This window comes from Macaca fascicularis, chromosome 17, assembly GCF_037993035.2.
Source record: "Macaca fascicularis isolate 582-1 chromosome 17, T2T-MFA8v1.1".
In the NCBI taxonomy this organism is placed as follows: Eukaryota; Metazoa; Chordata; class Mammalia; order Primates; family Cercopithecidae; genus Macaca; species Macaca fascicularis.
This window is the reverse complement of record NC_088391.1, coordinates 101,059,444-101,078,270: the sequence shown is the minus strand read 5'-3', so window position 1 is coordinate 101,078,270 and position 18,827 is coordinate 101,059,444. Positions and strand designations below refer to the sequence as shown.

The window sequence follows — 18,827 nt, the reverse complement described above, 5'->3', positions numbered from 1 at the left end:
CTGTGCTGAGTGCTGGGAGAGTGGCCTGGCCAGTGGTGGGTGATGCCCATGGATGCTGTGCCCTGCTGTCTTCCGGGCCACCTCTGCCACCTGCCTTGGCCTGTGTGTGGTGGGCATGCAGCTGAGGCTCCCCTCCCCGCTACTCTGCTCCAGCCTCCCCACCCCAGTTTTCTACCTGCTTCCAACCCACACCTGCACTTTCATAAAACAATTTCTCCTCTCCACATCAGAGCGGCGATTCTGAACTTTTGCAGTGGGAATTTCTTCCTTTTTCTTTTTTCCTGATGAAACCTCCCCTAGATCCTTAATATATATAACAGGAACAGAGGATGAGCCGATGTCTCCAGCTGTTTATGTCTCCTTGTTAGGCGAAATACATGTTCTGGTTTGGGAACCCCTGCAGCTCTTAAGGGGTTCCATGGAACAGAGTTTGAGAGCTCCACAGAGAAGGCAGTGCTAGTTCTCTTGGCAGGACCAGTGAGGACCCTACTCGTTTATGGGAGGGCTGGAGTCTTACCTTCAAGACCTGGGATTCCTGGCAGCCCCAAGGGCCCCTCTTGGCCAGGAGCTCCTGGGAATCCGTGCTGTCCTGGAGGCCCGGACAGGCCTGGCTGGCCGGAAGCTCCCGGGAGGCCCGGCTGGCCCTTCAGCCCTGGCATCCCAGGCATCCCTTGACTTCCTGCGGGAATCAGAGACAAGAGCTGTAGGGGCCGACTCTGGACTGTTCGTCACAGACAGCATCTCCCTCCACACACTCATTCTGTTAAAAGAGTACTTCATGCTTTTCTGGACTCTAGAGAATCAGGAAAATGCAAAGAAGTATAAAGGATAAAATCAAGATAACACACACCATCACTCAGGGATAATGACTACCACTGGGCATTTCCTTCCTGCCCTTTTCCATTCCTACAAATAACTAGACACTGGCAGAGTGGACATGGCACAATAAGTACAGTTTTAACCCAGTTTTCTTCACTTGACTATATTTTGAACACTGTGCCACATTTAAAAATAGTCTTTGAAACATTTAAATAACTACATGAATAAAACCCTATCACTGGAGACATTTAATGTATTCCATCCCCACTTCTTTCACCCAGTGTGAACACCTGCTGTCCACGGCACCATCTTTCATTAAAGCTTGGGGCTGGGGTTCCCAAAGCCGATTTGGCATCAGTTGAACCCTTAAAGTCACCGGGTGCCTTGTCACTCATGAAACGTGGGTGCTCTGTCTACTTTGATAGAGATACATTGATAACATTGTAAACAACATTAACACATTTAAAAAAAGTATTAAGTTTTACACCAATAAAATTGCATTTCAGATTATTCCTATTTTCCTTCTTCACCTCTGACTAAGCATGGTCAGGCCCATCATCTTTTCCTCATACCGACTGTACAGATTCTGCCAAGGAAACCGGTGAGCCTGTCACGGCCCCCGTCACGGCCAGGCATATGCAACTTGACAACAGATTACATCAGTTAATCCACACCTGTCAAAGTTCTCAGATGGCCAGACTGCACCGACTACCGCAGGTATCACGGTGTTGTCACAGACACTTTCTAAAGGAGCACTGGAAGGCCATGGGAGAAGATACGCATGGCTGGCACCATAGGGTACCGTTGCTTCCTACCAAATGCCCTGGAAGGGATTGGGGTCGCCCTTGGAGGCCCTGTGCAGCTGGGATGGGGCCCCTGGCTCCCCGATGGGGCACTTACCTCTGAATCCAGGGGGGCCTCTGTCTCCGGGAAGGCCTTTAAACCCAGGCTGTCCAGGCACACCAGCATCTCCCCGTGGCCCGGGCTGGGCTCCCAGGACTTCTCCAGGAAGGCCCCTGTCCCCAGGGGGCCCGTCTGGCCCTGGCAGGCCGATGGGACCTGGGGGTCCATCTGGGCCAGGGAGGCCCACCGCACCTTTGGATCCTCGGGGTCCTATGAACCCTGAAAGGAAACATGGGTGGGCCCCAAACCACAAGTTAGCATGGTGACGTTCTAAGAGAAGTGTCAAAAAGAGGCTGGAAACAGCAAACGTTTGGCTATGGGGTCCTCAGAAGGCATTCCTCAGCTCGAGCCCTTGTCCCTGTGGCCCTTCTTGGAACCTACAACCTTTGCCACGTTGTTCTTTTGGTTACGTTTCTTCTGCTTCCCCCGCCATCCAGCCCCCAGCCCTAAAACTGAGCGAAGGTGGACAAGCCCTTAAGAACGCCTCCTCGGACCCAGATTTGCATAATTCATGGGTTCCCCTGCTTTGCAAATAAGAACAGCTTTTTGTAGGACCTTCTAGGTTGTGGTGAGTGAGGAACAGCGAAATCCCAGGGAGGCAGGAACGAGCAGGGCCATCAAAGCCAAAATGCTGCCTGCCGTAACATCTCCCTGGTAGAAACCCATCACCGTCAGTTTGGAAACGCTTCAAAGAGGAACGACACCCCTCTGTTGTATGGACCATGAAAATCACCAAGCCCCATCTGTGGATGGAGGGAAGGTGGCTGTCCTGTGTCTCTTGTGGCTGCCACTGGATAAAATGATCTCATAGGTCACTTCGTTTTTCGGTGCAGTCAGCCCTGACGTGGCCTCAGAATGAACTCCCATAGCTGACAGTCACGCTGTGCTCAGAACGAAAGGCTTCTGAGGTCACCACCCCCACTGTGCATGCAGGAGAGAAGCCTGCAACGATGAGACTGGCAGGTGATTCTGTGGGACAGGATCAAGCACACGACAGACTCGGCACTCCTACGTATGGATATGGAAAAGGGAACGTTCTCTGTGTTCTCTGGGGTGTATCCCACCAAAAAGATCCAATAAGCAGGGCCTTGGGCCCTCGTGGGCCTGTACAGCCATCCCCGCCTGTGAGCTGGGAGTGACTGGAACACAGAATAAAGGATCTGGATTAACCTGATGTTAATCAGCTAGACCGTACTCAGAGTTTTAACGGTGTGATTTACTCACAATGAAGAGACATGACTTTCCCTGGCAATGCTACAAACTGTACCCGGGGAGCCGTGTGCTTGGGTGTGCACGTGTGGGTCTTAGATCTGGAACAGACTCTCTCTGATTTTTGCAATCCTTGAATTGGGCGTTTTATCCTCTTCTGCATGTGGCGACAGAAGTGCAGTATATTTCAGCACCATAAAAAGTGACGTGCGTTTCAGAAACCGGTCAGTTCCTCAATCACCACCCAGCCCTGGCCTGCCTCAGCCTCCCTGTTCATGACGTAAGGGCTCACATTTGATGGTGGAACAGGCTCCCAACTCATGTGGGCAACTGTCCAAATTGCCTGACAATGGGCACATCCCATCCATTCCCCGCTACAGGGGAGCCCCGTATGGCGTTCACACACACATGGCTGTGCACTCCAATCATAATTACCAGAGAACTTTCATACTCACAGCAGGAAAATGTTCAAGAATTATCATCCTCCTCTCAAAATCATGAATGCTTAAACTTAGTATATATGAAATCATGAGAGTGGCAATGTTGCACTTCTAAATACTAAATAAATACCACCAGAGACCCATCCCTGGGGCAGAGGCACGGAGACTTCCTTTGCTTCACTCGAATGCAGAGCTGTTTTGACCAGGGTCTTGATACAGACACAGAAAGTCTGCTTCCCAATTTTGAAAAACATGGAGAAACCATCATAGGAAAGGAAACAGGGTCGGGGTTTGGAACAATCCCTCTGGGCTGCAGCACAAAATTCAGAAAGATACCATCTATCAGGGACTGACAGACACTTCTGCACTGAGGCTTAAACCAGCTATCTGAGTGGAGATCAGGGGAGGGGCAGGGTTCAGTCAGTCTTCACTGGGAACATCTGCAGGATGCTCAACCTAAGGGTGCAACAGTCCTGACGTTCTGTGTGATATTCCAGATATGGGGAGCGCTTTATTCAGTTTCTAGAGCCCAGCTGGAAAGGAATCTTGAAAAGTGGGGGTCCTAGAAGGTTGCTCAGAATTCCAATGGCATGGAAAGATGTCATTACAAGAAAGTGTGTGTTCCCGGGGTCAGTTCTGCCTGTTCATGAGACGTCTGTGGGAGATGTGGCCCCTCTCTCAGGGTGTGTGGTTACGAGGAAGTCAACTGTGTGGCTCAGGAACAGCCCAGTGAGAACTCTCTGGGAGGCAGGCTGTATTCCAGGGAGGAACTTTCCAGCAACAAGAGGGTTCCAATGTGCCACAGGTTCTAGGTGACAAGCGAGATTCCAGCAGAGGCTGGAAGAACCTGCCCAGGACCCTGTGGAAGGATGTTTTATCTTGGGTGGAAAGTTGTCCATAATGGCTTCCATGGTTTCACTAGACACACACTATTGAAGACGTGTGTGGCCGGGTGCAGTGGCTCACGCCTGTCATCCCAGCACTTTGGCAGGCCGAGGCGGGCAGATCACCTAATGCCAGGAGTTCAAGACCAGCCTGGCCAATATGGTGAAACCCCAGTCTCTACTGAAAATACAAAAACCAGCCAGGTGTGGTGGCATATGCCTGTAATCCCAGCTACTTGGGAGGCTGAGGCAGGAGAGTCGCTTGAACCCTGGAGGTGCAGGTTGCAGTGAGCTGAGATTGTGCCATTGCACTCCAGCCTGGGTGACAGAGTGAGACTCCATTTCATAAAAAAAAAAAAAAAAAAAAAAAAAAAAAGACGTGCATGCCCCTGCAGTCAAGGCAGTGCCACCACACTCATGCACATCGCCTGTGGCACAACTGCAGGACACCTACATCTGTGGACGCCAGGCTGCATTCCAGAGCACACTGACATGCAAGTGGGTGCTCCTCACCAGAGCTGGTTAAGGGAAACCTCGTTTTCCTCCACATACAGATTAATGCCTTAAGCTCTTGCAGCCACATCGTGAGAGGGCTATTTATGCCTTTAAGGGTTCTCTCAGGAGAGGATAACTTTGTGTTGCCTTTAGAATGTTTAACATTAATCATGATTAACACTGAGGACATACCCGGGAGACAGGTGTTGTGGAGGACAGCCATTCTGCAACACCTGTCTCCTTTTCCCTGCAAGATCTGTTAGGTAGCTTCTGCAAAAAGCCAGTACAATATCAGTGACGAAAAATCAAGAATTTCTAATCTCCCAAGGACAAATGCAAAAGTTGTCAAGTATCTGTCAAAACAGTTTCTACAAACTGGAAGATAATAGAGCTGGATGCTGACGAACCACACACAGGTCCCCGCCCTGGAACCCAGGGGCTGAATGGGGGTCTGATCTCAACTCACCTGGGGGTCCTGGGAACCCTTCACGACCTGGGTCTCCTGGCAAACCCTTGGGCCCTGGTCCTCCATCAGCTCCTGAGAAGCCTGGGATTCCTCGGAGGCCTTTGGCACCTAAACACCCAAATAAACCACAGACCACATCAGGTCCCACGAGGATAAATGGGTGTGGTCATGCTTGGCATCCGACTTAATGTGGATCTCATGAAACTGGGAAATAACGGGGCTGGGGGGAATGTCAGCCTGAAACAGCACCTCCAGGCTTACAGAATGATTTTCAGTGTTTAAAATCCTGTTTACGGACTGGAACCATAAGAATAATAATATCCAATATTTACAGTGCTCTAAATGAGGGCTTTGGCGGTGGGGTCAGAATGCCTGGTTGTAAATTTTGGCCCTACCTATTCTATCCATTCGACCACTGACAACTTTCTGTGCCTCAGTCTCCTCATCTGTAAAGTGGGGAGAATGACTGCCTGCTTCATGGGGACGCCATGAGGACTATGAGTTGACTCTTCTCAAACACTTGAACCCTGCTTGGCCCAGTGTGTGGGCTCTAGAAGTGTTTTCTGATAATTGAAGGGCTGAGGTTCCTCACCAATGTCACAAAACCCAACTGCCACGCTTTTTCATCCCCGTTCCTGGCGTCTGGGGAAGGGGATGTGTGTGATGCAAACCCACCCACCACTCTTGGAAAGTGGTGTGCAGACAGCAGGAGTGAGACGGAGGAGTGGACGGGAGGCCAGCAAGGGGCTCCCAGCAATGGGGGCCTGGGTGTGAAATGGAAATAACTGGGCATGGCTGGGGAGCCCCGAAGCCACAGAAACCCACACTCGGGCCTCTGAGGCTTTCCCGGTGACCGGCCTTGGCACACGGCTGTGGTCCGGGTGTGTGTTGAGCATGCTGGCCTCTGGTTCTCCCTGACCATCTGAGACATGCGGAGTTGTCACCATTTTGGGGGTTGCTGTATGAGTGACGGTGTTGAAATCCAAGAATGGAATTAGACTCGGGGCAGGTCTAACGGGATGCGGAAGATACAAGCTCAGTTCTCAGAAGACAACACAAGGAGCCTTTACCTCTGCTCATGGTGCAAATGATGCCTCTACATTTGTCCTGTGGTTCCCAGACCCTGTGATCATGGTGAACTCCGCAGACGTCCTTAGGCGCAGGGCACACACAATGTGTCTATCCACTTTCCTAACTCTCAGTGCTGTTCGGACTACACTGGTGTCACTCTTTACAGTTTATCACGGGAAGCGGTGAGGGCATGATTTGTGCAGCAGGAAGCGTCTAGAATGCCCGTCTGCACTATTCGTCTTGCACAGGTGGGGACTCAGTTGCAGAAGGAACAAGTGAGAACAGCTCTGGCTGTGTCTCGTGCTTGCAACACTGTTATCCAAGTGACCTGCTTCCCCGGCCCCATCACAGGCGGAGTGGAAGAAACATCCAAAGGGGAATTCCTACCGCTCAGAGAACTCGCTTTCCTCAGGCTGATGGACACGGGCACAGGGCCACCTCTCAGGCTCCAGCCCTCCTCCGGCTTGAGTGGAAGCCCTGGCTCTGTGTTCCCCGATGCTCACAGGCCCACAGAGACCCTGGAGCGCAGGGCAGCAGAGTCTGGGTACAGGCAGGGGATCCCAAAAGCAGTGGTGGCTGGCCAGGGCCCCACCGCCAACACTGGACACGCCATCCCCGAGAAAGCATGGGTGGCCCCAGGCACGGGCTCTGTGAAGAGCGCCCGGACTCTTCCTCACACGGGCTGGGAGATGGCCCGGGCCAGCAGACTGAAGCCCAGGTCCTCCCAGGTGCTAGCGATAAACACTCTAGCCTTGTTTATTCCTGTTCCCCGTCAGGCAAAACCCAAAAGACAGAATCCTCTCCTGTAGGTTCTTCCCCTAGATCCTGGGATGGAAAGGCAGAAAGTGAAAATACATAGAGGTACAACCCCTTTCCAGTCCTAAACACGAGGCTTCCATCTCTGCCCCGGGGGCGTTCCCCTGCAGCCATGGCTGAATTTTCTCTTGTAGCCTGGCCCCAACTCACTGTCAGCTACCAGACTCCTTTTTCTATAGTGGCAAACGACAGTGGGCTCCCCATAGGTGCAAGACCAGTTTGTGCTGAGATGCTGGACACGATCATGTCTGGGACGGGGGATACAGGATCAGAGGAAAGATGCGCGAGGGAGACACAGAAGCGTGAAGATGTGGGAGGAAGGCTGAGTGCACTCCGGGTTCCCTCTGTGCATTACCTGAGGGTCCTGGGGGTCCTGGCAGGCCTGGCAGTCCCTTGGGCCCTCCTATGCAACCTGGGGACAGAAAGGAGAAAAGATGAGCCCAAGCAATCCCCAAGGTCAAAAGCACGAGCCGTGCAAACCGGCTACCATTCTGGGATCAGAGTAAGTGAATGATTTAATTCATCTTGGTTCTGATGTAAATACAAGTTTAACTTCATTGTGTAATGAAATCAAAATATCCGCATAAAATGCAAACTAAGCCAGTCTAGTCGAATAAAAACGGACACTGCGCTGGCAAACAATGGAGTCCCTCCTGCAGGGCAGTAGCCTGGGTGCAAACCGAGTTAACCCGGCTGCTACCCTGCAAGTCAGTGTGGATGCTTCTCTTTTGTCTGGAAGCGTCTATCAGCGATGGAGATAGCCTATGATTTCAAAATGAATTATTTGACTTCTCCTTTGGGACTTTATCTACTTTCAGAGTGAACCACAGCAATTAAGACACCTTAAAACATTAAATCAAGGCTGCGGGCACTTCTGGTTGGTGTGGCCGCGAGCAGTGACACTCCAGCTGGGGTACTGTGCTGTCTGCCCTTTGTCTAAGAGGATCTCTTGCAAGAACAGTTATTCTTGGAGCTTTCTTTTGTCTGTGAGCCTGGGAATCTGGACCAGGCTCCCATCTTGGCCTGACACCCTGGCCACCGCCTGTGTTCTGGGCTGGGCTCTTCTGCCTGGACCCTCCTGGCAGCACACGTGCCTGTGGAGCTGACTTGGAATGCACTGGCACTTTCCAGTGAACAAGGATTTCTGATGAGAGGGGACTGGTCAAATGTCTCGCCGTCTCCACCAGGTTGTTATTCATGCAATGTACAGTGTTCACCAGGCCACTGTGCTAGTGCCGTGGAAATCAAACGTGGCTTGCACATATTATTAATATTTCCTATCCCATGCACACTGCAAGAGCAAAACTAGCAGACCAACTGAGAGTTCCCTAGTGTCCTAAAGCCACCTGCACGTCCCAGAGTACCTGGCTGGACGGCCTCCTGTCTGTCACCTCCAATGGGCCTTTTCACATCCGTGTCACAATCTGGGGGGAAGACAAAGGACAGGGTGAGGCAATTTTGAAACAGGTAAGAGTGACCGGCTCGTGTGGGGTACGCACACGTGTGAAGGTATGTGTGTCGTGTATGTTGCTGGAGGGGGCAGGAAGGCTGTGGCGTGGGCAGGGAACGGGAAAGCCATCTCTGAACTTTTGGGCAAGGCCTCTACCACTGCAGTCCTAGAGGAGAGGCTGCGTGTTCCAGCTGCTGAGGGGAGGCTGGTGGGGGCCCAGAAACCCCACAGTTGGATCCTCCCTTGTACATGTGAGAACAGATGAGGCCAAACAGCATCCTCATCTGACTCTCCTGGGAAACGTCCACAATGACGAAGGAAAGCGTGGAACGTCTCGGGACTGTGAGAGGTAAATTTCTTCATACCTATTTGTCCTGGGGTCCCTGCGGGGCCAGGAGGGCCCGGGAAGCCTGGTGGTCCAGGTAAGCCGGCATCTCCAGGGAAACCACGCTGGCCTTTGAAGCCGGGAAGGCCCAGTCCTGGGGGACCCATTTCTCCCGGAGTACCTTTCGTTCCAGGAATTCCTGGATAGCCCGCGTCCCCGGGAGGGCCCTTGATGCCATCGCCCTGTGTGAAAATTCAGTTCATTTCTTAAAATATATACTAATGTTAAAGATCGCCTCGACTTCCCTGTTTCCTTTCCTGTTTCCTGGAATTCTGAGCTACGGATCCAGAACAGAAAGACAACAGAGATGAACAGGAACCTACTGCCACGGTCAGCCAGGTCACAGGAGCCAGTGACAGACTGTGTAGCAGTCTAAGCAACGCCACAGAAGCCGGTTCTGGAAGTCAGGTGCACACGTTTGAGCATTTCTCTCTTCCCACCCACCAGCTCCCCTGCATCAGCCTGGGCCTGCATCCCCAGAACAGTGACGGCCTGGGCTTCTGTTCTACTGCGGGTGGAGGGAGAAACACAGGATTTTGTTGTTATAATTCAGCATCGGTGAAATGGCTCCTATTCATAGGGGATGCTATGTTGTTAAGGGAAAGGAAGCTAATTTGGACAAGGAAAGAGCCGTGTGCCTCTCAGAAGTCAGGAGCGATTACAGGATTGGGAATGGAGAGGGGCCGCCCTGTGGATGAAAGCACCAACTAGGGGGTGCTGGCGGGAGGTGCAGGGATGGGGTCGGGAGACCGGTAGCAGTGATGCTGGTGTGATCTGTGCACACACCACGGCCCGGCTTGGTGCTGTCCCCACATGCTGGTGAAACAGCCGTGCACATAAACCCCAGCGCATCTGCCGAGGCATGGGACGAAGCTGGGTGTTCTCACAACAACGAGGCAGCTGCTTGTAAGAAATCAAACCCTGCTCTCCACCGGCACCACAGCCCCTTCTTTGTCAAAGGCAGGACGGAGCGGGACAGGGACACCAGTTCAGCCCTCTCTATTTATGGGACCCTGATTAAGTGGTGCACCCCTGTGTTTTAGCTTTTTTTCATAGGGGAGGGGGACACAAGGCTGTTGCAGAGATCACAGGGCAGATGCCCCGAACTTAGTGGACAGCGATGGCGATAATGCCACTGGAAGGTGGCGAGGGCAGGATCATGAGTTTTCTAAAGTCAGAAGTTGACATTCTTGGCTTAGAGATGCTACCGAACAAGGCAGGCACACAAGCACTGGGAAAAGCCCCTACACCCCGAGAATGGGAAGCTGAGGCTGCAGGGTTCTCCCTGACCCTAACCCTCACCCCTACCCCTACCCTGCTCCGACCACCCGCCCCCAGCTGGGCTGAGACTGGCAGCCAGGCTTAGGAGCTGCAGGGGTGGGTGAACCCCAAGGCTGGACAGGTGCACCTCCTGATCACCAACTTCGTAAGGCACCGACTCCAGGGAAGGCTACCACTACTGTAACAAATCCAGACTCAAACAGACCACACACACACAGAGCACACCACACACCACATACACACTCACCACCGCCACCCCACATGACACTGAACAGGCCAAAGACTGTTCCAACCACAGGAATCATCACTCATCCTCCTCTTCTGGCTAAAGTGACCAATTATGGCTTTGCCTCTTATTTAACCCTGTTGCCTCCCAGATAAGATTTTTAAGACACCCAATCATAGAATTATCTGTGTTCTCTAGCCCCCAAAAACTGCACTTAAACTGTAAAGATGTGGGCCAGGTGTGGTGGCTCATGTCTGTAAAACCAATGCTTTGGGAGGCCACGGCGGGAGAATCACTTGAGCCCAGAAATTTGAGACCAGCATGGGCAACATAGAGAGATCTCATCTCTGCAAAAAATTTTAAAAATATTAGGTGGGTGTGCTGGCGTGCACCTGTGGTCCCAGGTACTCGGGAGGTTGAGGCAGGAGGATGGCTTGAGCCCAGGAGTTCAAGGCTACAGTGAGCTTTGATTGTACCACGGCACTCAAGAGTGTTGCTACAGACATGACCCACATTAAAACTAGAGAAGACATGGGTTATGGAATGAGGCAAATAAGCTGCAAACAGGATTCAGGTGTGAGGCTCTGAGGAGGAGGAAGAGAATTATGAGTTCAACCGTCCTCCCATGATGCTGAAGTCTTAACCCCCAGGACTCAGACATGTGACCTTATATGGAAATAAGGTCTTTGAGGGTGCTCAAGGTCAGATGAGGTCTTTAGGATGGGCCCATTTCAATGTGACCGCTCTCCCTCTAAAAAGAGGAAATTTGGACCCAGAGACAGACACACAGAGAGGACAGATGATGGGAAGACACAGAGAGAAGACAGCCATCTATAAGCCAAGGAATGCCAGAGCTCCCAGAAGCCGGGAGAGAGGCAGGGACAGATCCTCCCGCACTGTCTCAGAAGGAACCAGCCCTGCAGACACCTTGATGTTGGCTTCCAGCCTCCAGAGCTGTGAGACCATACATTTCTGATGTCTAAGTCGCCCAGTCTGTGGCATTTTGTGACCTCAGCCCCAGGAAACCAGTACAAAGAGCTTAAGGAGGCATAGGCTTGGCGACCAGAGGGAGGAAAATGGAATCTAGACAATAAAGACGTGAGAAATAAGGTTGCAGGCTCCTGAGAAGAGAACGTTCCAGAGCTGGCAGTGGGAAAGGCGAGGTGGCAGGGGAGGCTCAGAGGCCGAAGGGTGCACAGGAGGGGGTATCGTCTCCCTCCGTGGCTGCCTCCCTTGCTTCTGACCCCAGCCTCCACCGAGGAAATGATGCTGGGGTCTCTGCAGGCTGCTAGATAGCCCCTCCTTCAACGCCAGTGTGTGTTAGTTGCAAAAATGAAATTGTGTATTTTACGATTTACCTTGGAAAAACAGGGTTCTGTCACCCATTTTAGAATATTCTACTTTTTTTGGGCGGGGGAGTCTTAGTCTGTTACACCACGACAAATACTTATTTGCTCATTGACTTTTAAATGTTCACTCGGAGCTTGGCTTCCAACTTCATTCACCGTTTCCTAAAAAATCTGATTTCTGCTCATTAAAAATAGAATGAGCAGAATGAGCAACCTGTCCTATGCACGGGTGGGTTTAGTGCTCGCGTCAATATTGTTTGCTTCTTGGGTGTTTGGAGAACCTGAAGGATGAAGAAGAGAGGAGGGAGCTGCCGCAGTCTGTGGCTACTCACGGGAGGGCCTGGGAGGCCGGGGAATCCATCGAGCCCATTGCGGCCTGGGCTGCCATCATCACCTTTCATCCCGGGCACACCTGGGACGCCGGGCTGTCCCCGCTCACCTGGAAAGGGATTTGTATGTGAAGCTGCCCAGGCAGGCGCCCACAGGAAGGCTCAGTGCCCCAGGAGCCACATGGCCAGAGAGGAACTGACCTTTGGTCGTGATTGTTCTGGAATCTCCTTTTGCTCCTTTGGGCCCAGGAGCACCAACGTTGCCAGGGACTCCCTGTGGAAAACAGACAAAAAAGTGTCTTCCTCCTTCATACTGTGAGGGCATCTGAGAAGATGGTTGGCAAGCTTTTTCATCTCACACAGCGGGCAGGCAGTCACCCGTCCCCAAGCCGAGCGCCACCCGAGGAGCACTTTCTGTGACGCTGGACACATCCCCATCCAGCTGCCCAGTGTGGGGCCACTGGCCGCAGTGGCTGTGGAGCACTGGAACTGTGGATGGCAGGACGGAGGAACCGGATGGTACCTTTTCTTTAATTTAAAATAATTACAATGCGTCTGGGCGCAGTGATTCACTCCTGTAATCGCAGCACTTTCGGAGGCTGAGGCGGGAGGATCACTTGAGGTCAGGAGTTCGAGTCCAGCCTGGCCAACATGGTGAAACCTCATCTCTACTAAAAATACAAAAACGTAGCTGAGTGTGGTGGTGGAATACGGTGGCGGGCGCCTGTAATCCCAGCTACTTGAGAGGCTGAGGCAGGAGAATCACTTGAACCCGGGAGGTGGAGGTTGCAGTGAGCCGAGATCTTGCCACTGCATTCCAGCCTGAGCGACAAAGCGAGACTCTGTCTCCGAAAATAAATAAATAAATAAACACAATGCAGTGGAAGTAGCCACAGGTGGTTGGACAGGGAAACCCAGGTCCTAGGCCCATCTTCAGTGTCCCTGGGCTCTGCCCAGTGGTGGAGATCTGTAGGCTCCAGCCCGGGGCAGCTGAATCATTGCCTTTGTGTCCACAGAGGCCCCAGGGATCCACGGGCTCAGCGCCTTTTGAGAAGCGCTGAACTAAAGGTCAAGGTGGCTTCCTCTAAACCACGGCTGTTTAGGAGCCAAGTAGGTTAATCCAGGTATGGAGGATAAAATTTTGTGATAATATTGAGAACAATAAATGGTATTTAATAGACATTTGTTTCCTGCACTGAGGTTAAGGTTGGGAGAAAAAGATACTTTAGAGAGAAGCTGCCTGCAGGGACTCTCAAATCGCAGCCTGGAAAATCGCGTCTAGCTCTTTCCACGATGAGCAGGGTACCCGTCAGGGTAGTGTTTTCAAATGTGAGCTGTGCTAGCTTTTCGCATATCTTGGTTGATGCTATTTCCAAGAATATGGGAATGTGTGGAGTTGCTTTAATTAAATGGAATGTTGCAAGTGATTGGGAGTTTCCCTTCTCCTAGAAAATTCCACAGATTCTTGATGTATTTAGCACTTTGCAACATTACTTTAGAATCTAGGAGAGTTCCTCACAGACAGACCAGGCCCAATCAATCAATACATGTTGGTTACATGGATGGAGGGATGGACTTATTGATCCACTCCCACACTTCAAGCACCCTGCCAGACTCTACCAGCACAAATATTAAAAACCAAAAAAAAAAAAAAAAAAAAAACCACCCCAAAAAAAAATGAACCAAAAAACTCCCAGATGGTCTCAGGTATTCCCACTGCAGTGGGGTTTCCAGACACACAATCACAGCATTCAGTGCAGGACACCAGGCACAGCCAGAGGCGTCTGAACAAAAGTTCTGCGGACGTGTGTGCTCGGAAGGTTTTAGACATTTCAGGGGTACAGAATGGGATCCATTTGGCTTCTAGGAAATATTCGGTCACTTTTTGAACAACTGAGGATCCTACTAGCTTTGCCATTGGTATATTTGCAGTTCTCACCACATGCACTTTTTCTGAATACTGGAGCCACTGTTACTGCTAGACAGCCGTGATTCGGAGACCGTATCCTTTTTAAGCTGGTATAAAACAGAGCACCTGCTATTTTTTGTTAAATTTTCCTGTTTGTTTTCTGAGAAAACCTAGGGCATGGATCAGCAAGGTGCCCGGGTCTCATTTTCACCTGCACAGCTCCGTGCTATGAAGCAGCGGGGAGTCATGACCGTCAGCAACACGGCTCTGTGGGGCTGCAGTTCTCTTCCATGCTGTGGACTCAGATCTGTTACATTTCCTTGGCCAAGTGTTCTGACCAACTGTTTTTCCTCTATTGCTGAATATGCAAAATAATGAACTTTTTGCTTTATAAATTTCCCAAAGTTCTTTTTTGAAGTTAAAAAATCAACAAAAAGTATAATTTGTCTCCATCTGAAATTCACTTTGAACTCTTTGGTCAGCTAAAACCTGCCATGGAAGAAAGGTCTGCTGCAGATGATCTTTTCATAAGGCACAGAATAAAGGCATGAGCTGATGTGTGTGGGGTCCACACCTCCACACAAGCACATGTACGGTTTAAAAACCAAAAGGTCTTGCTTTTTATCGGTGAAGGAAGCCTTCCAACAATGCTAAATCAGGTCTTGCTAAACTTGAGAAGGTGAACGTTTGATAAATAAATAATGTCTTTTACATGAAAAATGATAGGTTTTTTTGAGATATAATTCATATAGCACAAAATTCACTGTCTTAAAGCATAAAATTCGGTGATTTTTAGTATTTTCACAAGGATGTCCAACCATCACTCCTATCTAATTCCAGAACATCTTCATTACATCAAAGAGAAACCCCATACCCATTAAGCAGGTACTCCCCACCCCCACTCCCACCTGTGGCAGCCACCAATCAACTTCCTGTTTCTAGGCTGCCTGTGTGGACATTTCATGAGAATAGAAAGAGAGAGCATGTGATAGCACATGTCCTTCTGTGTGGGTCTCAACCCCCATGGCATAACACGTTCCAGGTTCATCCACAGTGAGGTATGGATCAGCACCTCGCTCCCACGTGAAGGTGAGCACTATTCTATGGTTTAGATGCTGTACAGATTTAGCTGATCCATTCATCAGGTGATGGACATTTGGATAGTTTTCACCTTCTATTTTGAACAATGCTGCTCTGAACATTGGTGTATGTGTGTTTGTGTGGACACGTGCTTTCAAGTCTCTTGGGGATACACCAGGAATGGCATTTCTGGGGCAAGTGGTGACCCCCTGTTGAACTCTATCAAGGGCTGTTGGCTGCGGTTCCCACAGCAGCGCCCCTTCTCAGTCTCACCAGTGGACGTGTACAAAGTCCACCCTGGAGTATGCGGGTTTTTGAATGGTTTAGCTATGCCTTGGGTCCATGAGTGTTGCTGGTCTGAAGCTGCATAAACTTAGGAGATAAAAGGCAAGAATGGGACACCTGGGGAGGCCTCACAGTGTCCTGCCAGCTTCATGATGAAGTTGTTCCTCACCTTGAGCCCTGGGAACCCAGGGAGGCCGTGTTGGCCGGGGTCTCCTTTGTCCCCTTTCCTCCCCGGCTCCCCGTTGATGCCTGCGAAGCCCTTGGGTCCTGGCAGTCCCGGAAGACCTCTGACAGCTTCGTCGCCTTCTGCACATCTGCAGTCCCCAGCGTCACCTGCAGAGGAGGGAGAGGAGGGCCTCCTTGTTCCGCATTCCTCTCAGCGTGGCGGGGAGAGTGGGGCGCCGCACTTGGTGCTTTATGGACACTGCCTGTTCTGATGGGCACTAGGACCCCCATTTCTTAGATGGGAAAACTGAGGCTCAGACTGAGCAACTCAAGTGTTCATTCACAGTCTCATGGGGTTCAGAATTTGACTCTGATGTTTACTAAAGATACTTAAAAACTGGGACCACACCCAGAGGCGTAGGCTGAGTTGTGGGGAGTGTGAAGGAGGTTAAGGAATTCGGCACTCGGAGCTGAAGATTGCCACCACTGGGCCTGCGGGCCGAGGGGAGGAGCTGGCTCCAGGGAGCTGTCAGGGAGGGCAAGAGCCCTGGCCTCCGAGGCCAAGGTCATGAAAGGTCATGGGTGAGCAGGGAAGACATGCCTGACCTCTTCCTCTGTTTTGCCACAGCTGAACCCAGGGAGCCTGGCGCAAGGGAGGACTATGCTGGCAGCAGGGGTTGGCTTCCCCTGCTGGGCAGAGATGATGCCCAGTGGGGAGGCCCCGCTTCCTCCAGGCCCTGTGGTGCCTGCTATCAGGCCATGCCCATCCACAGTGGGCTGCTGAATGCACCGCACATCCCACATATGCCAAAACGGCCAGGGCGTGGTGAGTGCCAGGAAGTGCCCCGCCGTGTTCCGGGAGGGGAGAGCTGAGCAGGAGCACACTCTGCACCACGCCGGGCCCACAGAGCCTCACAGAGGATGGCCTCGAGCTAGGGGCAGTGTCCCTGAGGTGACTGGGAAGGGTCAGGTGCAAAGACCACCTGTTCCAAGTTCACCTCCTCATCAACAGGAAGGGAGACCCAGGCAAGCCACGTCACTCCACCAAGTCTCAGTGGCACCAGGGATGGTGACTATACCAGCACCTTGTCATGGACAGAGCTCTCTATAGACCTCTGTTACAATGCCTTGGAGCTGAGCCCTTGAGACATTACCTGAGTGCAGCTTAAGAAATAACTGTTGTCCCTTTTAACCCAGCACAGGACTCAGCATCGGGCTCAGTGCTGCTAGGAAGGTCAGTGAAGAGGAAGGAGAGCAGGGACGGTGAGCCTGGGGGCCAAGTGCTCAGACAGCACCGCTGGCTCCATGCGACTCCCTCTCAGTGTCACCGTCATGGGGACAGGAGGCTGGGAGGGACATGCAGGCTCATTTTCATCTCCAAACACGTGAGTGGGGGACGGATTTCACCTTCTGTAAGGTGAGGGAGTCGGAAAGGCCAGGTTGTCCTTATCCCATCCCTCCCAGACGTTCTTACCTTTCCATCCCTTCGGTCCGCGGGCTCCAGGGGAGCCGGAAAGCCCAGGGAAGCCTGGTGTTCCTTTTGCTCCTTTCCGCCCAAACAGGAAGCCTAGAGAGACAACCACAGACGCAGGGCATCAGCCCCTTGGATGCCTGGGGTCCCACACAGACGCAGGGCATCGGCCCCACGGATGCCTGGGGTCCCACACAGACGCAGGGCATCGGCCCCACGGATGCCTGGGGTCCCACACAGACGCAGGGCATCGGCCCCACGGATGCCTGGGGTCCCACACAGACGCAGGGCATCGGCCCCATGGATGCCTGGGATTCCACACAGACGCAGGGCATCGGCACCATGGGTGCCCGGCGTCCCACCCAGTTGTGGGGCACCAGCATCAAGGACACCCAGGGTCCCCCCCAGACACAGAGCATGGGCACCACAGAGACGCCCGGCGTCCCACCTAGCCCAGAGTGGCTTTCAGCCAAGCCTCCCCAAATGATCCATAAACCCCAATTTCATAAATAAAAGCACATTTTTTCAAAAGAAAATGTAGACTGTTTTGTGGCGACAGCCTTCAGGGTTGGAAAGAAATGTAAGAGTCTGCAAATTTAGTTTTTCCATTAAAGTAGAGGAATAACAATTATTCCTGTTGAGAAACATTGAGTCCAAAGAAAAGTTTCGATTTTTTGATCATGTAACTTGGATTCCAAGACCGCTACTCACTTCTGGTTCCCCCAAAAAAATTAAAAAAAAAGATAAACTCAGTTTCCCATTTTGATCTTTTTCTGATATAGGAATGGGGGCACACGTGTGCATCCCCCCAGAACACTGTTTCCTCTTTCACGCCTCACATGCACACACACGGAGTTAGCATAACTAAGTGTTAGGCTAATTAAATATTGTGGCCAATCTGGATTCAGCATGGTCAACCATATTGGATGACCTCACCCACCACCTTCCCTTTTTAACCCTCTCCCCACCAACTCCTGCAGGGCTCAATGATCCAGGCAGGGGCATCCCTGATGGTTGACGGTGCAAGAAATGCGCTCTTAACGCCAGCAAAGTGTGCACCGTCACATTGGAGAAGAAGAGTGCCATCTCGTGGCAGAAGGAGGGTGCACGTCTGCAGGACACACAAGCGGCTGCTGGGGCAGGCTCTGCAGGTGTGCCCTGCAGCAATCTGTTCTCCTCACTGTTCACTAATAGGGTGAGAGCTCCAACGGGCAAACGGCACTACCCCCAACAAATTACAAGGCATGTTGCTATACACACTACATGGAACCTGAGAGGAGCAGGGAATGAGGCCATTACACACAGGAAGGTGAGAGAACTCCAACCTTAAAGAACCCAGCTATCTGCTTGGAAAACAGCATGGGAGTTTGCATATCAGAGAACTGCCAGGTGAGGATAAACGTCTGAGAACGAGGACACAGATACCGTCCCATGCAGTTTGCTCACTGCACGTTTACCATAGCTCATTCATTCGTTCGCTCATCAAACCCTCATCCCGTGCCTATGCTGTGCCAGGCTGTGTGCTAGGTGCTGAGTATACAACTGGAAATGAAACCGACGGACTCTCATGGAGCTTACAGCTTAGATGTGGAGACACACATTCAACACACAATGCAGCAAACACACTAATGCGGATTTTCCAGTTATGGCCCGTGCTGTGAGAACAGGGGAAAGCAGCAGGGAGAGGCCCAGGGAAATGTTTTGGGGGTCGTCAGGGGAGTCCTTTCTGAGGAAGTGATGCTTAAATTAAAGCCCAGAGAATAAAAAGGAGCCCCCGCAAGTGGGGAGTGGGAG

At 51.6% G+C, this 18,827-nt stretch overlaps 1 protein-coding gene and 1 pseudogene across 1 annotated transcript in view; one reads left to right on the top strand and one right to left on the bottom strand.

Moving 5' to 3' along the window:
• COL4A2 (collagen type IV alpha 2 chain) overlaps window positions 1-18,827 on the bottom strand; it is a 202,120-nt gene that overhangs the window by 32,184 nt on the left and 151,109 nt on the right. The window contains exons 21-30 of the mRNA XM_005586239.4: window positions 17,037-17,129; window positions 15,567-15,730; window positions 12,325-12,397; window positions 12,127-12,233; window positions 8,919-9,120; window positions 8,468-8,527; window positions 7,459-7,515; window positions 5,217-5,324; window positions 1,720-1,941; window positions 518-679 (exon numbers count right to left, since the gene is read on the bottom strand). Coding sequence (XP_005586296.3) covers window positions 518-679; window positions 1,720-1,941; window positions 5,217-5,324; window positions 7,459-7,515; window positions 8,468-8,527; window positions 8,919-9,120; window positions 12,127-12,233; window positions 12,325-12,397; window positions 15,567-15,730; window positions 17,037-17,129 — 1,248 coding nt within the window. The remainder of the gene's footprint in view (window positions 1-517; window positions 680-1,719; window positions 1,942-5,216; window positions 5,325-7,458; window positions 7,516-8,467; window positions 8,528-8,918; window positions 9,121-12,126; window positions 12,234-12,324; window positions 12,398-15,566; window positions 15,731-17,036; window positions 17,130-18,827) is intronic.
• On the top strand, window positions 9,668-17,629 carry LOC107128030 (uncharacterized; annotated as a pseudogene).